We start from the raw sequence: 19,233 nt of genomic DNA on the forward strand, positions 1-19,233 counted from the left end.
GGATTGCACTGTAGACTGCATCCAATTTGTTGAGTAGGGTATTGGAGGCTATTTTGTAAATGACATCGCCAAAAATTGATTGGTAGGATGGTCAGTTTTACAAGGGTATGTTTGGCAGCATGAGTGAAGGATGCTTTGTTGCGAAATAGGAAGCCAATTCTAGATTTAACTTTGGATTGGAGACATATTACATGTTATATAATACATACACATATTAACACTGTAACAATGGTAAATATTGACACTCGTTCGTTGCAGCTGTAGTGAGAGTGGAAGTAGGGAGTAGCTGTGGCGAAGGTCCGTGGATGCTGTAGGAACGGTGATTTGAGCTATCCGATTGGCCAGTGCAGTAGGCAAAACCTCATTATGCCACAGATCTTCCGGTCTGCCGGGCAGGCAAGTTTTTATTTTCAGAAAACAAAATCATTAGGACCTTTGACTACCTGGTGCACACGGCTTCTGAATCAGTGCACCTACCGCCAACAGGGCTGTTGAATCAAGTGCACCTACCACAGCCATGGGGCTGTTTGAATCAAGTGCACCTACCACCAACAGAGCTGTTGAATCAAGTGCACCTACCACCAACAGGGCTTCTGAATCAAGTGCACCTACCACCAACAGAGCTGTTGAATCAAGTGCACCTACCACCAACAGGGCTTCTGAATCAAGTGCACCTACCACCAACAGGGCTGTTGAATCAAGTGCACCTACCACCTGTTGAATCAAGAGCTGTTGAATCAAGTGCACCTACCACCAACAGGGCTGTTGAATCAAGTGCACCCTACCACCAACAGGGCTGTTGAATCAAGTGCACCTGCCACCAACAGAGCTGTTGAATCAAGTGCCTACCACCAACAGGGCTACAGAATGCACCTAAACAGGGCTGTTTGAATCAAGTGCACCTACCACCAACAGGGCTGTTGAATCAAGTGCACCTACCACCAACAGGGCTTCTGAATCAAGTGCACCTACCACCAACATGTTGAATCAAGTGCACCTGCCACCAACAGGGCTGTTGAATCAAGTGCACCTACCACCAACAGGGCTGTTGAATCAAGTGCACCTACCACCAACAGGGCTGTTGAATCAAGTGCACCTACCAACAGGGCTTTGAATCAAGTGCACCTACCACCAACAGGGCTTTGAATCAAGTGCACCTACCACCAACAGGGCTGTTGAATCAAGTGCACCTACCACCAACTAGGGCTTCTGAATCAAGTGCACCTACCACCAACAGGGCTGTTGAATCAAGTGCACCTACCACCAACAGAGCTGTTGAATCAGGTGCACCTACCACCAACAGGGCTGTTGAATCAAGTGACCTATGTTGAATCAAGTGCACCTACCACCAACAGAGCTGCTGTTGAATCCAAGTGCACCTACCACCAACAGGGCTGTTGAATCAAGTGCACCTACCACCAACAGGGCTTCTGAATCAAGTGCACCTACCACCAACAGGGCTGTTGAATCAAGTGCACCTACCACCAACAGGGCTGTTGAATCAAGTGCACCTACCACCAACAGGGCTGTTGAATCAAGTGCACCTACCACCAACAGGGCTGTTGAATCAAGTGCACCTACCACCAACAGAGCTGTTGAATCAAGTGCACCTACCACCAACAGGGCTTCTGAATCAAGTGCACCTACCACCAACAGGGCTGTTGAATCAAGTGCACCTACCACCAACAGGGCTGTTGAATCAAGTGCACCTACCACCAACAGGGCTGTTGAATCAAGTGCACCTGCCACCAACAGGGCTGTTGAATCAAGTGCACCTACCACCAACAGGGCTGTTGAATCAAGTGCACCTACCACCAACAGGGCTGTTGAATCAAGTGCACCTACAAGTGCACCTGCCACCAACAGGGCTGTTGAATCAAGTGCACCTACCACCAACAGGGCTGTTGAATCAAGTGCACCTACCACCAACAGGGCTGTTGAATCAAGTGCACCTACCACCAACAGGGCTGTTGAATCAAGTGCACCTACCACCAACAGGGCTGTTGAATCAAGTGCACCTGCCACCAACAGGGCTGTTGAATCAAGTGCACCTACCACCAACAGGGCTGTTGAATCAGGGTGCCTACCACCAACAGGGCTTCTGAATCCAAGTGCACCTACCACCAACAGGGCTGTTGAATCCAGTGCACTACCACCCAGCTTGGGCTGTTGGAATCAAGTGCACCTACCACCAGCAGGGCTGTTGAATCCAAGTGCCACCAACAGGGCTGTTGAATCAAATGCACCTACCACCAACAGGGCTGTTGAATCAAGTGCACCTACCACCAACAGGGCTGTTGAATCAAATGCACCTACCACCAACAAGGGCTGTTGAATCAAGTGCACCTACCACCAACAGGGCTGTTGAATCAAGTGCACCTACCACCAGCAGGGCTTCTGAATCAAGTGCACCTACCACCAACAGGGCTGTTGAATCAAGTGCACCTACCACCAACAGGGCTGTTGAATCAAGTGCACCTACCACCAACAGGGCTGTTGAATCCAAATGCACCTGCCACCAACAGAACTTGAATCAAGTGCACCTACCACCAACAGGGCTGTTGAATCAAGTGCACCTACCACCAACAGGGCTGTTGAATCAAGTGCACCTACCACCAACAGGGCTGTTGAATCAAGTGCACCTACCACCAGCAGGGCTGTTGAATCAAGTGCACCTACCACCAACAGGGCTGTTGAATCCAAGTGCACCTACCACCAACAGGGCTGTTGAATCAAGTGCACCTACCACCAACAGGGCTGTTGAATCAAGTGCCTACCACCAACAGGCTGTTGAATCAAGTGCACCTGCCACCAACAGGGCTGTTGAATCAAGTGCACCTACCCACCAACAGGGCTGTTGAATCAAGTGCACCTACCACCAACAGGGCTTCTGAATCAAGTGCACCTACCACCAACAGGGCTGTTGAATCAAGTGCACCTGCCACCAACAGGGCTGTTGAATCAAGTGCACCTACCACCAACAGGGCTGTTGAATCAAGTGCACCTGCCACCAACAGGGCTGTTGAATCAAGTGCACCTACCACCAACAGGGCTGTTGAATCAAGTGCACCTACCACCAACAGGGCTGTTGAATCAAAATGCACCTGCCACCAACAGAGCTGTTGAATCAAGTGCACCTACCACCAACAGGGCTGTTGAATCAAGTGCACCTACCACCAACAGGGCTGTTGAATCAAGTGCACCTACCACCACCACCAACAGGGCAAGTGTTGAATCAAGTGCACCTACCACCAACAGGGCTGTTGAATCAAGTGCACCTACCACCAACAGGAGCTGTTGAATCAAGTGCACCTGCCACCAACAGGGCTGTTAGATCAAGTGCACCTACCACCAACAGAGCAATGAATCAAGTGCCTACCACCAACAGGGCTATTGAATCCAAGTGCCTACCACCAACAGAGCTGTTGAATCAAGTGCACCACATAACAGGGCTTCTGAATCAAAGTGCACCTACCACCAACAGGGCTGTTGAATCAGTGCCTGCCACCATTAGGGCTGTGAATCAAGTGCACCACCAACAGGGATGTTGAATCAGTGCACCTACCACCAACAGAGCTGTTGAATCAAGTGCACCTACCACCAGCAGGGCTGTTGAATCAAGTGCACCTACCACCAACAGAGCTGTTGAATCAGAAGTGCACCTACCACCAACAGGGCTGTTGAATCAAGTGCACCTGCCACCAACAGGGCTGTTGAATCAAGTGCACCTACCACCAACAGGGCTGTTGAATAAAGTGCACCTACCACCAACAGAGCTGTTGAATCAAGTGCACCTACCACCAACAGGGCTGTTGAATCAAGTGCACCTACCACCAACAGAGCTGTTGAATCAAGTGCACCTACCACCAACAGGGCTGTTGAATCAAGTGCACCTACCACCAACAGGGCTGTTGAATCAAGTGCACCTACCACCAACAGGGCTGTTGAATCAAGTGCACCTACCACCAACAGCACAACACCAATAATAATCAAAAGGAAATTAAGCCTTGATCCTTGTTTTTTTCTACTGAAATGTTTGGTGATCGCCTAGAGATGCCTAGAAGATTGATCAGTCAATCGGGATCAACCGGTGAGTGACCGCTGGTACACAGGGAATACAGGAGGGGTCTGAGGACGCACCCTTGTGGTGCCCCGTGTTGAGAATCAGTGTTGAGGAGGTAGTGTTGCCTACCTTCACCACCTGGGGGTAGGCTGCCAAGACTCAGTTGCATAGGGAGGAGTTCAGACCCAGGGCCGTGAGCAGTGTGGTGAGCTTAGAGGGAACTGTGGTATTGAAAGGCCCGAGCTGTAGTCAATAAACAGCATCCTCACATATGCATTATTTTTTGTCCAGATGGGAGAGGGTTGTGCGCAGTACAATGGCGATTGTGTCGTCTTGTGGGTCTGTCAGGGCGGTAGGTGAATTGAAGAGGGGCGAGTGATGTCGGGGGAGGGAGGAGGTAATATGGTCTTTGACTAGCCTCTCCAAGCACTTCATGATGATGGAGGTGAGTGCTATGGGTCGATAGTCATTCAGTTCCCTTACTTTCCTTTTCTTGGGCACAGGGACGATAGAGGACGTCTTGAAGCAGATGGGAATAGTGGCCTGAGATCGAGAGAGAGATGAAAAATGTCTGAAAACACAACAGCCAGCTGGTCTGCACATACTCTGAGGGCGGGGCTAAGGATACTGTCTGAGCCGGCAGACTTGCGAGGGTTAACACGTGTGGATGTCTTACACAGGTCCTCCGTGGAGACCGTAGGTACATAGACCTAGTTGTCCTCTGGTGCTTTCCGTTGATCAAGAAGAGGTTTAAACCCAGACAGATTTTAAGGAAACACTTGTGACTTTCTCTCGTTGGGTTAAACCACAGAAGAAGAGTAGCCAGCAGTTATAGCTTAACTTTGTCTCCGTCGGTAGTCCTACTCTGTCTGGGGTGGAAAGGTAGGCCTACTCTGTCTGGGGTGGAAAGGTAGGCCCTACTCTGTCTGGGGTGGAAAGGTAGGTCTACTCTGTCTGGGGTGGAAAGGTAGGTCCTACTCTGTCTGGGGTGGAAAGGTAGACCTACTCTGTCTGGGGTGGAAAGGTAGACCTACTCTGTCTGGGTGGAAAGGTAGGCCTACTCCGTCTGGGGTGGAAAGGTAGACCTACTCTGTCTGGGTGGAAAGGTAGGCCTACTCCGTCTGGGGTGGAAAGGTAGATCTACTCTGTCTGGGTGGAAAGGTAGGCCTACTCTGTCTGGGTGGAAAGGTAGGCCTACTCTGTCTGGGGTGGAAAGGTGGGCTCTACTCTGTCTGGGGTGGAAAGGTAGGTCTACTCTGTCTGGGGTGGAAAGGTAGGTCCTACTCTGTCTGGGGTGGAAAGGTAGGTCCTACTCTGTCTGGGGTGGAAAGGTAGGTCCTACGCTGTCTGGGGTGGAAAGGTAGGCCTACTCTGTCTGGGGTGGAAAGGTGGGCCCTACTCTGTCTGGGGTGGAAAGGTGGGCTCTACTCTGTCTGGGGTGGAAAGGTAGACCTACTCTGTCTGGGGTGGAAAGGTAGGTCTACTCTGTCAGGGGTGGAAAGGTAGACCTACTCTGTCTGGGGTGGAAAGGTGGGCCTACTCTGTCTGGGTGGAAAGGTAGGTCTACTCTGTCAGGGGTGGAAGGTAGGGCCTACTCTGTCTGGGGTGGAAAGGTAGACCTACTCTGTCTGGGGTGGAAAGGTGGGCCTACTCTGTCTGGGTGGAAAGGTAGGCCTACTCTGTCTGGGGTGGAAAGGTAGGTCTACTCTGTCAGGGGTGGAAAGGTAGGCCTACTCTGTCTGGGGTGGAAAGGTAGGCCCTATTCTGTCTGGGGTGGAAAGGTAGACCTACTCTGTCTGGGGTGGAAAGGTAGGTCTACTCTGTCTGGGGTGGAAAGGTAGGTCTACTCTGTCAGGGGTGGAAAGGTAGGCCTACTCTGTCAGGGGTGGAAAGGTAGGTCCTACTCTGTCTGGGGGGAAAGGTAGGTTCTACTCTGTCTGGGGTGGAAAGGTGGGCTTTACTCTGTCTGGGGTGGAAAGGTGGGCTCTACTCTGTCTGGGGTGGAAAGGTGGGCTTTACTCTGTCTGGGGTGGAAAGGTGGGCTCTACTCTGTCTGGGGTGGAAAGGTAGGTTCTACTCTGTCTGGGGTGGAAAGGTAGGTCCTACTCTGTCTGGGGTGGAAAGGTAGGTCTACTCTGTCTGGGTGGAGAGGTAGGTTCTACTCTGTCTGGGTGGAAAGGTTGGCCTACTCTGTCTGGGTGGAAAGGTAGACCTACTCTGTCTGGGGTGGAAAGGTAGGTCACTCTGTCTGGGGTGGAAAGGTAGGCCTACTCTGTCTGGGTGGAAAGGTAGGTCACTCTGTCTGGGTGGAAAGGTAGGTTCTACTCTGTCTGGGGTGGAAAGGTAGGTTCTACTCTGTCTGGGGTGGAAAGGTAGACCTAATCTGTCTGGGTGGAAAGGTAGGCCTACTCTGTCTGGGTGGAAAGGTTGGCCTACTCTGTCTGGGTGGAAAGGTTGGCCTACTCTGTCTGGGGTGGAAAGGTAGGCCTACTCTGTCTGGGGTGGAAAGGTTGGCCTACTCTGTCTGGGTGGAAAGGTTGGCCTAACTTTTGAAAGTGCCTTGCTCAGATTCCTAATGACGTCACAGAATTAATTATTTGCCAACAGGGACAGTTGTATCGCAAACAAGACACAATGACTTGGCATTGGAGAAATATGGTAAGTTGAACATTGGCCTCTCTCTCCCGGTCCATTCTTAGCCTGTAGTTTCGGTAATTTGTGTGGTATTTTGTTTATTTTTATTATAAAAATTATTTTTTCTTGGACATGCAAATACTACGATAATAAAAGCATTGCATGAATCTATCAAGGAGATCTTTCTATTTTGGATATGGGGGAGGGTCACGTTTTAGTTACTATTTTGGATATAGGGAGGGTCACGTTTTAATTACTATTTTGGATATAAGGAGGGTCAGTTTTAGTTACTATTTTGGATATAGGGAGGGTCACGTTTTAATTACTATTTTGGATATAGGGGAGGGTCACGTTTTATTACTATTTTATGGATATAGGGGGAGATCAGCGTTTTAATACTATTTTGGATATGAGGGAGGGTCATTTCTTTACTATTTTGGATATAGGGGAGGATCACGTTTTATGCTATTTTGGATATAGGGAGGTCACGTTTTAATTACTATTTTGGATATAGGGGAGGGTCACGTTTTAATTACTATTTTGGATATAGGGGAGGGTCACGTTTAATTACTATTTTGGATATAGGGGAGGGTCACGTTTTAGTTACTATTTTGGATATAGGGGGAGGTCACGTTTTTAATTGCACTATTTTGGATATAGGGGAGGGTCACGTTTTAATTACTATTTTGGATATGGGGGAGGCTCACGTTTTAATTACTATTTTGATATTGGGGAGGGTCACGTTTTAGTTACTATTTTGGATATAGGGGAGGGTCATGTTTTAATTACTATTTTGGATATAGGGAGGGTCACGTTTAATTACTATTTACATATAGGGGAGGGTCACGTTTTAATTACTATTTTGGATATCGGGGGGTCACGTTTTAGTTACTATTTTGGATATGGGGAGGTTCACGTTTTAATTATATTTTGGATATAGGGGAGGGTCACGTTTTAATTACTATTTTGGATATAGGAGGGTCACGTTTTAATTACTATTTTTGGATATTTAGGGGAGGGATCACGTTTTAATTACTATTTTGGATATCGGGAGGGTGTCATGTTTTAGTTACTATTTTGGATATAGGGGAGGGTCACGTTTTTTAATTACTATTTTGGATATAGGGAGGGTCCGTTTTAGTTACTATTTTGGATATAGGGGAGGGTCACGTTTTAATTACTATTTTGGATATAGGGGAGGATCACGTTTTAGTTACTATTTTGGATATAAGGGAGGTCATCATTTGAATTACTATTTTGGATATAGGGGAGGTCACATTTTAATTACTATTTTGGATATCGGGAGGGTCAGCGTTTTAATTACTATTTTGGATATCGGGGAGCGGTTTTTTCCCTCATGCGTTCAGAGAGGATTGGGGTCAAATGTATTTTGCTGAAGGGAGAGACATACATTTCCATTCCAGAGAGGTCTGATTTTCTCCATGTTATATGTCCCCATATTATAAATAACCTTCCTTCCAAAAGGAGGGAAGGAATGGCATGAACAGATCACGCCTGCTGAACTGTCATACAAATAGATTTGTGGGGGAAACGAATTGCACAAGTTTACTTTAGTGTACGTTTACGTTATTCTTGCGAGCTATGGTGAGTGCCTGTATATAAACAAAGAATGATGAGTGCCACTGGGTCTGCTTGCCGTGCGTGTGCGTGCGTGCGTGCGTGTGTGTGTTCGTTCCTCTGTTATCAGGTCAGATTGGAGTTTATTATCAGTCCGTTGTGGAGTTTCCCTCTAACAGGAAGTAGATTCCTCTGTTTCCTGTGACTCTCCTGTGCTCGTGGGGGCTTGCGTAGCGTCAGGAACAAGCCCACAACCCGCCCGCAGCTCACAGAGAGCACACACACACCATCCACGGCTGCAGGCAGTTATATGGATGGACTATCTGTTCACTAAGAAAGCCAAGGTGGTAAGTTCTGTTCAGTTCTGTCTGCGTGCGTGCGTGCGTGCGTGCGTGTGTGTGTTCGTTCCTCTGTTACTCATTGGATGAAAACAGGTTTCCTCAGACAGAGCTACAGAGCTACCCCCACTAAGAAAATAGGTGGTAAGTTCTGTTCAGAGTTCTACCTGCTACAGAGCTACATTACAGAGGTAGAGATGGGGATCATTGTATTGTTTAGGCCTTTGGAGGTGCGGTTTGGGACACTCCTTCCGTGGCCTCTAACTGTTCTTAACGCTAGTAAAACTAAATGCATGCTCTTCAACCGATCGCTGCCCACGCACCTGCCCACCCGCCCGCCTAGCATCACTACTCTCCTGGACGGTTCTGATTTAGAATATGTAGGACAGCTACAAACTACCTAGGTGTCTGGTTAGACTGTAAACTCTCATGGCAGACTCATATTAGGCATACAATCCAAAATTAAATCTAGAATTGGCTTCTAAGGCTTATAGATGACCTGGAGCCTGTGGGTTTGGCGCGAATATGTAGAGGACCAGCCGACAAAGTATACAGGTCGCTATGGTGGGTGGTATATGGGGCTTTGGCAACAAAGCCTCCTTCCTCCATCACAGCCAAACATACCCTGCGTAAAGCTGACTATCCTGCCGATCCTTGACTTCGGCGATGTCATTTGCAAAATAGCCTCCAACACTCTACTCAGCTAACTGGATGCAGTCTATCACAGTGCCATCCGTTTTGTTACCAAAGCCCCATATACCACCCACCATAGCGACCTGTATACTTTAGTCGGCTGGTCCTCGCTATATTCGCCGCCAAACCCTTGGGCTCCAGGTCATCTATAAGCCTTTGCTCGGTAAAGCCCCGCCTTATCTCAGCTCTCTGGTCACCATAGCAACACCCACCAGTAGCACGCGACTCCAGCAGGTATATCTCACTGGTCATCCAGTGGCCGCCTTTCCTTCAGTTCTCTGCTGCCAATGACTGGAGCGAATTGCAAAAATCACTGAAGTTGGAGACTTATATCTCAAGTCATTAACTTCGCTTACATCAGCTGTCAGAGCAGCTTACCGATCACTGTAGCTGTTCACAGCCCATCTGTAAATAGCCCATCCAAACAACTACCTACCTCATCCCCATATTTGTTTTCTGCTCTTTTGCACAGCAGTATCTCTACTTGCACATCCTCATCTGCACATATATCACTCCAGTGTTAATTGCTATATTGTAATTACTTCGCCACTATTGGCTTATTTATTGCCTTAACTCCTTACTTCATTTGCACACACTGTATACAGATTTTCTATTGTGTAATTGACTCAACGGTTGTTTATTCCATATGTAACTCTGTGTTGTTGTTTTTGTTGCACTGCTTTGCTTTATCTTGGCCAGGTTTCAGTTGTAAATGAGAACTTGTTCTCAACTGGCCTACCTGGTTAAATAAAGGTGTTCTCAACTGGCCTACCTGGTCAAATAAAGGTGTTCTCAACTGGCCTACCTGGTTAAATAAAGGTGTTGTCAACTGGCCTACCTGGTTAAATAAAGGTGTTCTCAACTGGCCTACCTGGTTAAATAAAGGTGTTCTCAACTAGCCTACCTGGTTAAATAAAGGTGTTCTCAACTGGCCTACCTGGTTAAATAAAGGTGTTCTCAACTGGCCTACCTGGTCAAATAAAGGTGTTCTCAACTGGCCTACCTGGTTAAATAAAGGTGTTCTCAACTAGCCTAGCTGGTTAAATAAAGGTGTTCTCAACTGGCCTACCTGGTTAAATAAAGGTGTTCTCAACTGGCCTACCTGGTTAAATAAAGGTGTTCTCAACTAGCCTACCTGGTTAAATAAAGGTGTTCTCAACTGGCCTACCTGGTTAAATAAAGGTGTTCTCAACTGGCCTACCTGGTTAAATAAAGGTGTTCTCAACTGGCCTACCTGGTTAAATAAAGGTGTTCTCAACTGGCCTACCTGGTTAAATAAAGGTGTTCTCAACTAGCCTACCTGGTTAAATAAAGGTGTTCTCAACTGGCCTACCTGGTTAAATAAAGGTGTTCTCAACTGGCCTACCTGGTTAAATAAAGGTGTTCTCAACTGGCCTACCTGGTTAAATAAAGGTGTTCTCAACTGGCCAACCTGGTTAAATAAAGGTGTTCTCAACTGGCCTACCTGGTTAAATAAAGGTGTTCTCAACTGGCCTACCTGGTTAAATAAAGGTGTTCTCAACTGGCCTACCTGGTTAAATAAAGGTGTTCTCAACTAGCCTACCTGGTTAAATAAAGGTGTTCTCAACTGGCCTACCTGGTTAAATAAAGGTGTTCTCAACTGGCCTACCTGGTTAAATAAAGGTGTTCTCAACTGGCCTACCTGGTTAAATAAAGGTGTTCTCAACTGGCCAACCTGGTTAAATAAAGGTGTTCTCAACTGGCCTACCTGGTTAAATAAAGGTGTTCTCAACTGGCCTACCTGGTTAAATAAAGGTGTTCTCAACTGGCCTACCTGGTTAAATAAAGGTGTTCTCAACTGGCCTACCTGGTTAAATAAAGGTGTTCTCAACTGGCCTACCTGGTTAAATAAAGGTGTTCTCAACTGGCCTACCTGGTTAAATAAAGGTGTTCTCAACTGGCCTACCTGGTTAAATAAAGGTGTTCTCAACTGGCCTACCTGGTTAAATAAAGGTGTTCTCAACTGGCCTACCTGGTTAAATAAAGGTGTTCTCAACTGGCCTACCTGGTTAAATAAAGGTGTTCTCAACTGGCCTACCTGGTTAAATAAAGGTGTTCTCAAATGGCCTACCTGGTTAAATTAAGGTGTTCTCAACTGGCCTACCTGGTTAAATAAAGGTGTTCTCAACTGGCCTACCTGGTTAAATAAAGGTGTTCTCAACTGGCCTACCTGGTTAAATAAAGGTGTTCTCAACTAGCCTACCTGGTTAAATAAAGGTGTTCTCAACTGGCCTACCTGGTTAAATAAAGGTGTTCTCAACTGGCCTACCTGGTTAAATAAAGGTGTTCTCAACTGGCCTACCTGGTTAAATAAAGGTGTTCTCAACTGGCCTACCTGGTTAAATAAAGGTGTTCTCAACTGGCCTACCTGGTTAAATAAATGTGTTCTCAACTGGCCTACCTGGTTAAATAAAGGTGTTCTCAACTGGCCTACCTGGTTAAATAAAGGGAAAATAAAAATGTAATAATGAATAAAATAGGCACGGTGCAGTAGATGGTATAAAATACAGTATATAGTATATAAATATGAGATGAGTGATGCAAGATATGTAAACATTATATTTAGAATAGAAGGGGAGCTGGGAACGCAGGCAGGCCTGTACGGAGAGCTGGGAGAGGAAGCAGACCCAGGAAGGGGAGCTGGGAGAGGAAGCAGACCCAGGAAGGGGAGCTGGGAGAGGAAGCAGACCCAGGAAGGGGAGCTGGGAGAGGAAGCAGACCCAGGAAGGGGAGCTGGGAACGCAGGCAGGCCCGTTCGGAGAGCTGGGAGGAGAAGCATACCCAGGAAGGGGAGCTGGGAACGCAGGCAGGCCTGTTTGGAGAGCTGGGAGATGGGGAAGAGCTATGAAAGCTGGGACAGGAGGACCCACAACCCACTCGAGCCAACACCGTGCCCTGATGCCTACTTCAACCTGGTCCTACTGGCTGCGGAGAACAGGGTGAGACTTGGGAGACACACAATCTGTGCGACGACTACTGTGAGCTGGTCAAATAGGCAGTGCAGTAGAACAAAGACACACACACACTGCCTGAGGAACGTTGTGACATCAGCTGATGTAAAAAGGGATTTAAAAATACATTTGATTGATTGATTGATTGATTTTGTCATGTTTTTCTCCTCCTGAACAGGCCTCTGGTCTGAAGCTCTACAGACAAAATGTTCATTCCAAATGACATCCTATTCCCTTCATAGTGCACTACTTTAGACCCTATTCCCTATATAGTGCACTACTTTAGACCATATTCCCTATATAGTGCACTACTTTAGACCATATTCCCTTAATGCACTACTTTAGACCCTATTGACTTTATAGTGCACTACTTTAGACCCTATTCTCTTTATAGTGCACTACTTTAGACCCTATTCCCTATATAGTGCACTACTTTAGACCCTATTCCCTTAATGCACGACTTTAGACCCTATTCCCTTCATAGTGCACTACTTTAGACACTATTCCCTATATAGTGCACTACTTTAGACCCTATTCCCTTAATGCACTACTTTAGACCCTATTCTCTTTATAGTGCACGACTTTAGACCCTATTCCCTTCATAGTGCACTACTTTAGACCCTATTCCCTATATAGTGCACTACTTTAGACCCTATTCCCTTTATAGTGCACGACTTTAGACCCTATTCCCTTAATGCACTACTTTAGACCCTATTCCCTATATAGTGCACTACTTTAGACCCTATTCCCTTTATAGTGCACTACTTTAGACCCTGTTCCCTTCATAGGGCACTACTTTAGACCCTATTCCCTATATAGTGCACTACTTTCGACCCTATTCCCTTCATAGTGCACTACTTTAGACCCTATTCCTTATATAGTGCACTACTTTAGACCCTATTCCCTTTATAGTGCACTACTTTAGACCCTATTCCCTTAATGCACTACTTTAGACCCTATTCCCTTTATAGTGCACTACTTTAGACCCTGTTCCCTTCATAGGGCACTACTTTAGACCCTATTCCCTATATAGTGCACTACTTTCGACCCTATTCCCTTCATAGTGCACTACTTTAGACCCTATTCCCTATATAGTGCACTACTTTAGACCCTATTCCTTTATAGTGCACTACTTTAGACCCTATTCTCTTTATAGTGCACTACTTTAGACCCTATTCCCTTCATAGGGCACTACTTTAGACCCTATTCCCTATATAGTGCACTACTTTCGACCCTATTCCCTTCATAGTGCACTACTTTAGACCCTATTCCCTATATAGTGCACTACTTTAGACCCTATTCCCTATATAGTGCACTACTTTAGACCCTATTCTCTTTATAATGCACTACTTTAGACCCTATTCCCTTTATAGTGCACTACTTTAGACCATATTCCCTATATAGTGCACTACTATATACCAGAGCCCTATTCCCTATATAGTGCACTACTTTAGAGCCCTATTCCCTATATAGTGCACTACTTTAGACCCTATTCCCTTCATAGTGCACTACTTTAGACCCTATTCCCTTCATAGTGCACTACTTTAGACCCTATTCCCTTTGTAGTGCACTACATTTGACCAGAGACTCATATTCCCTCTTATAAGGGCCCTTGTGAAAAGTAGTGCACTACTGTACAAAAGGGAATGAGACAGAGACAAAATCATTAGTCTAACAGGCCGTGTCCTTTATTATAGATCACTAACTCGTCCCACTTTCCAATGGAATCCTGACCACTCGGTGTAGAACTGGCCTCTGGCCTCTGGTCTTAACAACAACAACAACAACAACAACAGAAACAACTAGAGAATGATCTACTTGTCAGGCAGAGTTCTACTGTTCTCACAGGTTGTGAAATAGCTAGTGGTTTGATTGGGTCAGACTGACTGTGACGCAGAGTACACACACGCACACACAGATACACACACACACACACACACACACACACCACTAGGACACATTGCATAATCAGCAGCATTACGTCACAGTGAGAGGTCAGCTTCAGTAGAGCTGTGAGATTGGACGTCACGATCAGCGTGAAAGAGACAGGGTGTGTGTGTGTGTGTGTGTGTGTGTGTGTGTGTGTGTGTGTGTGTGTGTGTGTGTGTGTGTGTGTGTGTGTGTGTGCCTGCAGCAGAACCAATCTATATCACATTGACTGGGGTGCTACAGAAGTCTGATCTTAACTTGATCACTCTTTGGTCACTGAGAATTTTCCTGCTTGCTTCAGGAAATTTAAATGAGCCTGGTGAGGCCCTGAAATAGAGCAGTTCTGTTTCACTGCAGTCGAGTCATTGGGATCAGGGCTTGCTATCAAAATAATTGTATCTTTTACTCACTCAAACGCTAGGCCTCGGTCCTATTACTGCAACATTCAAATGTACAAAAATACCGTGCCTTGCAAAAGTATTCATCCCCCTTGGCGTTTTTCCTATTTTGTTGCATTACAACCTGTAATTAAAATAGATTTTTATTTGGATTTCATGTAACGGACGTACACAAAATAGTAACAGCAATAAATAGTCCAAATTAGTGAAGTGAAATGAAAAACATTACTTGTTTCAAAAAGTGGTGTGTACATATGTATTCACCCCTTTACTATGAAGCTCCTAAATAAGATCTGGTGCAACCAATTACCTTCAGGAGTCACATAATTAGTTAAATAAAGTCCACCTGTGTGCACTCTAAGTGTCACATGATCTGTCACATGATCTCAGTATATATACACCTGTTCTGAAAGGCCCCAGAGTCTGCAACACCACTAAGCAAGGGGCACCACCAAGCAAGCGACACCATGAAAACCAAGGAGCTCTCCAAACTGGTCAGGGACAAAGTTGTGGAGAAGTACAGATCAGGGTTGGGTTATAAAACAATATCTGTAACTTTGAACATCCCACAGAGCACCATTAAATCCATTATTAAAAAATGGAAAGAATATGGCACCACAACAAACCTGCCAAGAGAGGGCCGCCCACCAAAACTCACAGACCAGGCAAGGAGGGCATTAATCAGAGGCAACAATGAGACCAAAGATAACCCTGAAGGAGCTGCAAAGCTCCACAGCGGAGATTGGAGTATCTGTCCATAGGACCACTTTAAGTCGTACACTCCACAGAGCTGGGCTTTATGGAAGATAAGCAAACACATTAGGTGTTCGCCAAAAGGCATGTGGGAGACTCTCTAAACAAATGCAAGGTACTCTGGACAGATGAGACTAAAATGTAGCTTTTTGGCCATCAAGGAAAACGCTATGTCTGGCACAAACCCAACACCTTTCATCACCCTGAGAACACCACCATTTTTCATTAACAGGGACTGGGAAACTGGTCAGAATAGATGTAATGATGGCGTTTAATACAGGGAAATTCTTCAGGGAAACCTGTTTGAGTCTTCCAGAGATTTGAGACTGGGACGGAGGTTCACCTTCCAGCAAGACAAGGGCCTGAGTATACTTCTAAAGCAACACTTGAGTGGTTTAAGGGGAAACATTTAAATGTCTTGGAATGGCCTAGTCAAGGCCCAGACCTCAATCCAATTGAGAATCTGTGGTATGACTTTAAATCGCTGAACATCAGAGGAACCCATCCAACTTGAAGGAGCTGGAGCAGTTTTGCCTTGAAGAATGGGCAAAAATCCGAGTGGCTAGATGCGCCAAGCTAATAGAGACGTACCCCAAGAGACTCGCAGCTGTAATTGCTGCAAAAGGTGGCTCTACAAATTATTGACTTTGGGGAGGTGAATAGTTATGATGCTCAAGTTTTCCGTTTTTTGGTCTTATTTCTTGTTTGTTTCACAATAACAAAAAAAGCATGTAGCATCTTCAAAGTGGTAGGCATGTTGTGTAAATCAAATTATGTAAACCCCCCCAAAAAATCAATTTGAATTCCAGGTTGTAAGGCAACAAAATAGGAAAAATGCAGGGTGAATACCTTTGCAAGTCACTGTACATGATGTATATCTGAAATGCAGCCATAAACATCAACAACTGTAGTTTTATATATCTTAATACCCCCCCCAAAAAAAATATATATATATAAATATATATATTTTAAATGAATTCCTCATGGCTTTAAACGTACTCTTGAAACTTGTAATAGTGGAATGCACAAGGTGTGATTTTGAAATTGGCTAGTGCATCATTAGTTCCTCTTGTCATTACAGATAGATGTTTATAACTTGTCAGAAATGTCCAGATCAACGAGCCCATGTCAGCTAACGTTATTTTTGTTTTAAATGTTTTTTTTAGCCCATATATATTGTTTTAATTGTTTTGTCACTCAAATATCCCATGAATACACATTAGACATAACAAAAATGTGTAGAATTGTAGGTTATGAGCTTTAAAACTGCTAAATTCTCTCCACCAATTGTGTTGGGGTCCCTTACGCTGGAGGGGGGCGTGTCCCCTACATTAGCCAATCCAATTCACTATTGTGATAACCCATAATAGGCTACAGTGTATCTCATGGCTGAGTTGATCAGCTGATTTGAGCCATCAGTCGATTGACAGATCAACTGATGACAGATTTGATTGACAGATCAGTAGGCTTACTGTAGAACGATCCACGTTTTATAGTTAGGCTTTGTCTAATTTGTCAAGACAGGCACTACCAGATGTTACGATGGATAGCCTATGGCAGCAATATAGGTATTTGGTGTGGATTGAAAGCCTGCATTGTGTGGCTTTAATATTTCCTTCTGTAAAGCTGGAACGATTCACAGGCACTAGCTGCTTAGAGCACTGCGCTATGGCAGTTCACAGGCCCTCACTGCTTAGAGCTCTACGTTACGGCAGTTCACAGTCCCTCGCTGCTTAGAGAGCTGCGCTACGGTAGTTCACAGGCCCTCGCTGCTTAGAGCACTGCGCTACGGCAGTTCACAGGCCTCGCTGCTTAGAGCACTGCGCTACGGCAGTTCACAGGCCCTCGCTGCTTAGAGCGCTGCGCCACGGCAGTTCACATGGCCTCGCTGCTTAGAGCGCTGCGCTACGGCAGTTCACAGGCCCTCGCTGCTTAGAGCACTGCGCCAGGGCAGTTCAAAGGCCCTAGCTGCTTAGAGCGCTGCGCTACGGTAGTTCACAGGCCCTAGCTGCTTCAGAGCACTGCGCTACGGCAGTTCACAGCTACTAGCTGCTTAGAGCGCTGCGCTACGGTAGTTCACAGGCCCTCGCTGCTTAGAGCACTGCGCTACGGCAGTTCACAGTACTCTGCCAGCCAATCACAACAGATTATTATTGCAGGAAATAGAATTACAATGCCTGGGGATCAACTATGCTCCAATACACACACACAAACACACATGCAATGACTAGCACACTCTCTCTCCTCTCTCTCATTCACTATTTCACACACACACTGACATGCACACGCACACACACATACACAAACGTCTAGGCACGCACTGTGCTCTCCTAACCGTGGTGTGTTTCTCTCTACAGGATGCAGCGGGAGAGAATTGTTCTCTGATCTGTGCAATGTTTCAGATTATCTGGAGTCACCAAATCCGATCAGATCTGACTATTCTGGGGCGGGCCAGAATCATGCTAGAGAAAGAGATTATCTTTAAACTGTTCTATAACCCACAGCTTGAGGTCACAGTGAGTCTAATAAATCAATACATAAATCAGTTACTCAATGACCACTGTAAGGACCAGGCAGGATCCACAGAAATATAATGAGGATATATAATATGTCCACAGCCAAGACCCCCAGCCTGGGGCCACAGAGGGATGGCCAAGACCCACAGCCCGGGACCACAGAGGGATGGCCAAGACCCACAGCCTGGGGCCACAGAGGGATGGCCAAGTCCCACAGCCCGGGACCACAGAGGGATGGCCAAGACCCACAGCCTGGGGCCAGAGAGGGATGGCCAAGACCCCCAGCCTGGGGCCACAGAGGGATGGCCAAGACCCCCAGCCTGGGGCCAGAGAGGGATGGCCAAGACCCACAGCCTGGGGCCACAGAGGGATGGCCAAGACCCCCAGCCTGGGGCCAGAGAGGGATGGCCAAGACCCCCAGCCTGGGGCCACAGAGGGATGGCCAAGACCCCCAGCCTGGGGCCACAGAGGGATGGCCAAGACCCCCAGCCTGGGGCCACAGAGGGATGGCCAAGACCCCCAGCCTGGGGCCTCAGAGGGATGGCCAAGACCCCCAGCCTGGGGCCACAGAGGGATGGCCAAGAACCACAGCCTGGGATCACAGAGGGATGGCCAAGACCCCCAGCTTGGGGCCACAGAGGGATGGCCAAGACCCACAGCCTGGGGCCACAGAGGGATGGCCAAGACCCACAGCCCGGGACCACAGAGGGATGGCCAAGACCCCCAGCCGGGGGCCACAGAGGGATGGCCAAGACCCACAGCCCGGGATCACAGAGGGATGGCCAAGACCCCCAGCCGGGGGCCACAGAGGGATGGCCAAGACCCACAGCCCGGGACCACAGAGGGAGATGGCCAAGACCCACAGCCCGGGACCACAGAGGGATGGCCAAGACCCACAGCCCGGGACCACAGAGGGATGGCCAAGACCCACAGCCCGGGACCACAGAAGGATGGCCAAGACCCACAGCCCGGGACCACAGAAGGATGGCCAAGACCCACAGCCCGGGACCACAGAGGGATGGCCAAGACCCACAGCCTGGGGCCACAGAGGGAAATCAATCAATATGTATAGCACCATTGTAGTGGTTATTCCTGCAGTCGGCGTTTCCCTTGTTGTTATGAAATATTAATTCCACTGTGTCCCTGTTTCGTCCAGCTGAGAAGTAAGCTGGGGCGGCAGGGTAGCCTAGTGGTTAGAGTGTAGAGGCGGCAGGGTAGCCTAGTGGTTAGAGTGTAGAGGCGGCAGGGTAGCCTAGTGGTTAGAGTGTAGAGGCGGCAGGGTAGCCTAGTGGTTAGAGTGTAGAGGCGGCAGGGTAGCCTAGTGGTTAGAGTGTAGAGGTGGCAGGGTAGCCTAGTGGT

General features: G+C 47.2%; 1 protein-coding gene across 1 annotated transcript; it reads left to right on the top strand.

Annotated features, from left to right (window-relative positions):
- Nucleotides 1-18,040: 18,040 nt before the first annotated feature.
- Nucleotides 18,041-18,946, top strand: LOC135504720 (basic salivary proline-rich protein 4-like). The gene has a single exon (XM_064923530.1). It carries the CDS (start codon nucleotides 18,041-18,043, stop codon nucleotides 18,944-18,946), a length of 906 nt encoding a protein of 301 aa, XP_064779602.1.
- The last annotated feature ends 287 nt before the right edge of the window (nucleotides 18,947-19,233 follow it).

The sequence above is a fragment of the Oncorhynchus masou genome, chromosome 18 (assembly GCF_036934945.1).
Source record: "Oncorhynchus masou masou isolate Uvic2021 chromosome 18, UVic_Omas_1.1, whole genome shotgun sequence".
Taxonomy (NCBI): Eukaryota; Metazoa; Chordata; class Actinopteri; order Salmoniformes; family Salmonidae; genus Oncorhynchus; species Oncorhynchus masou.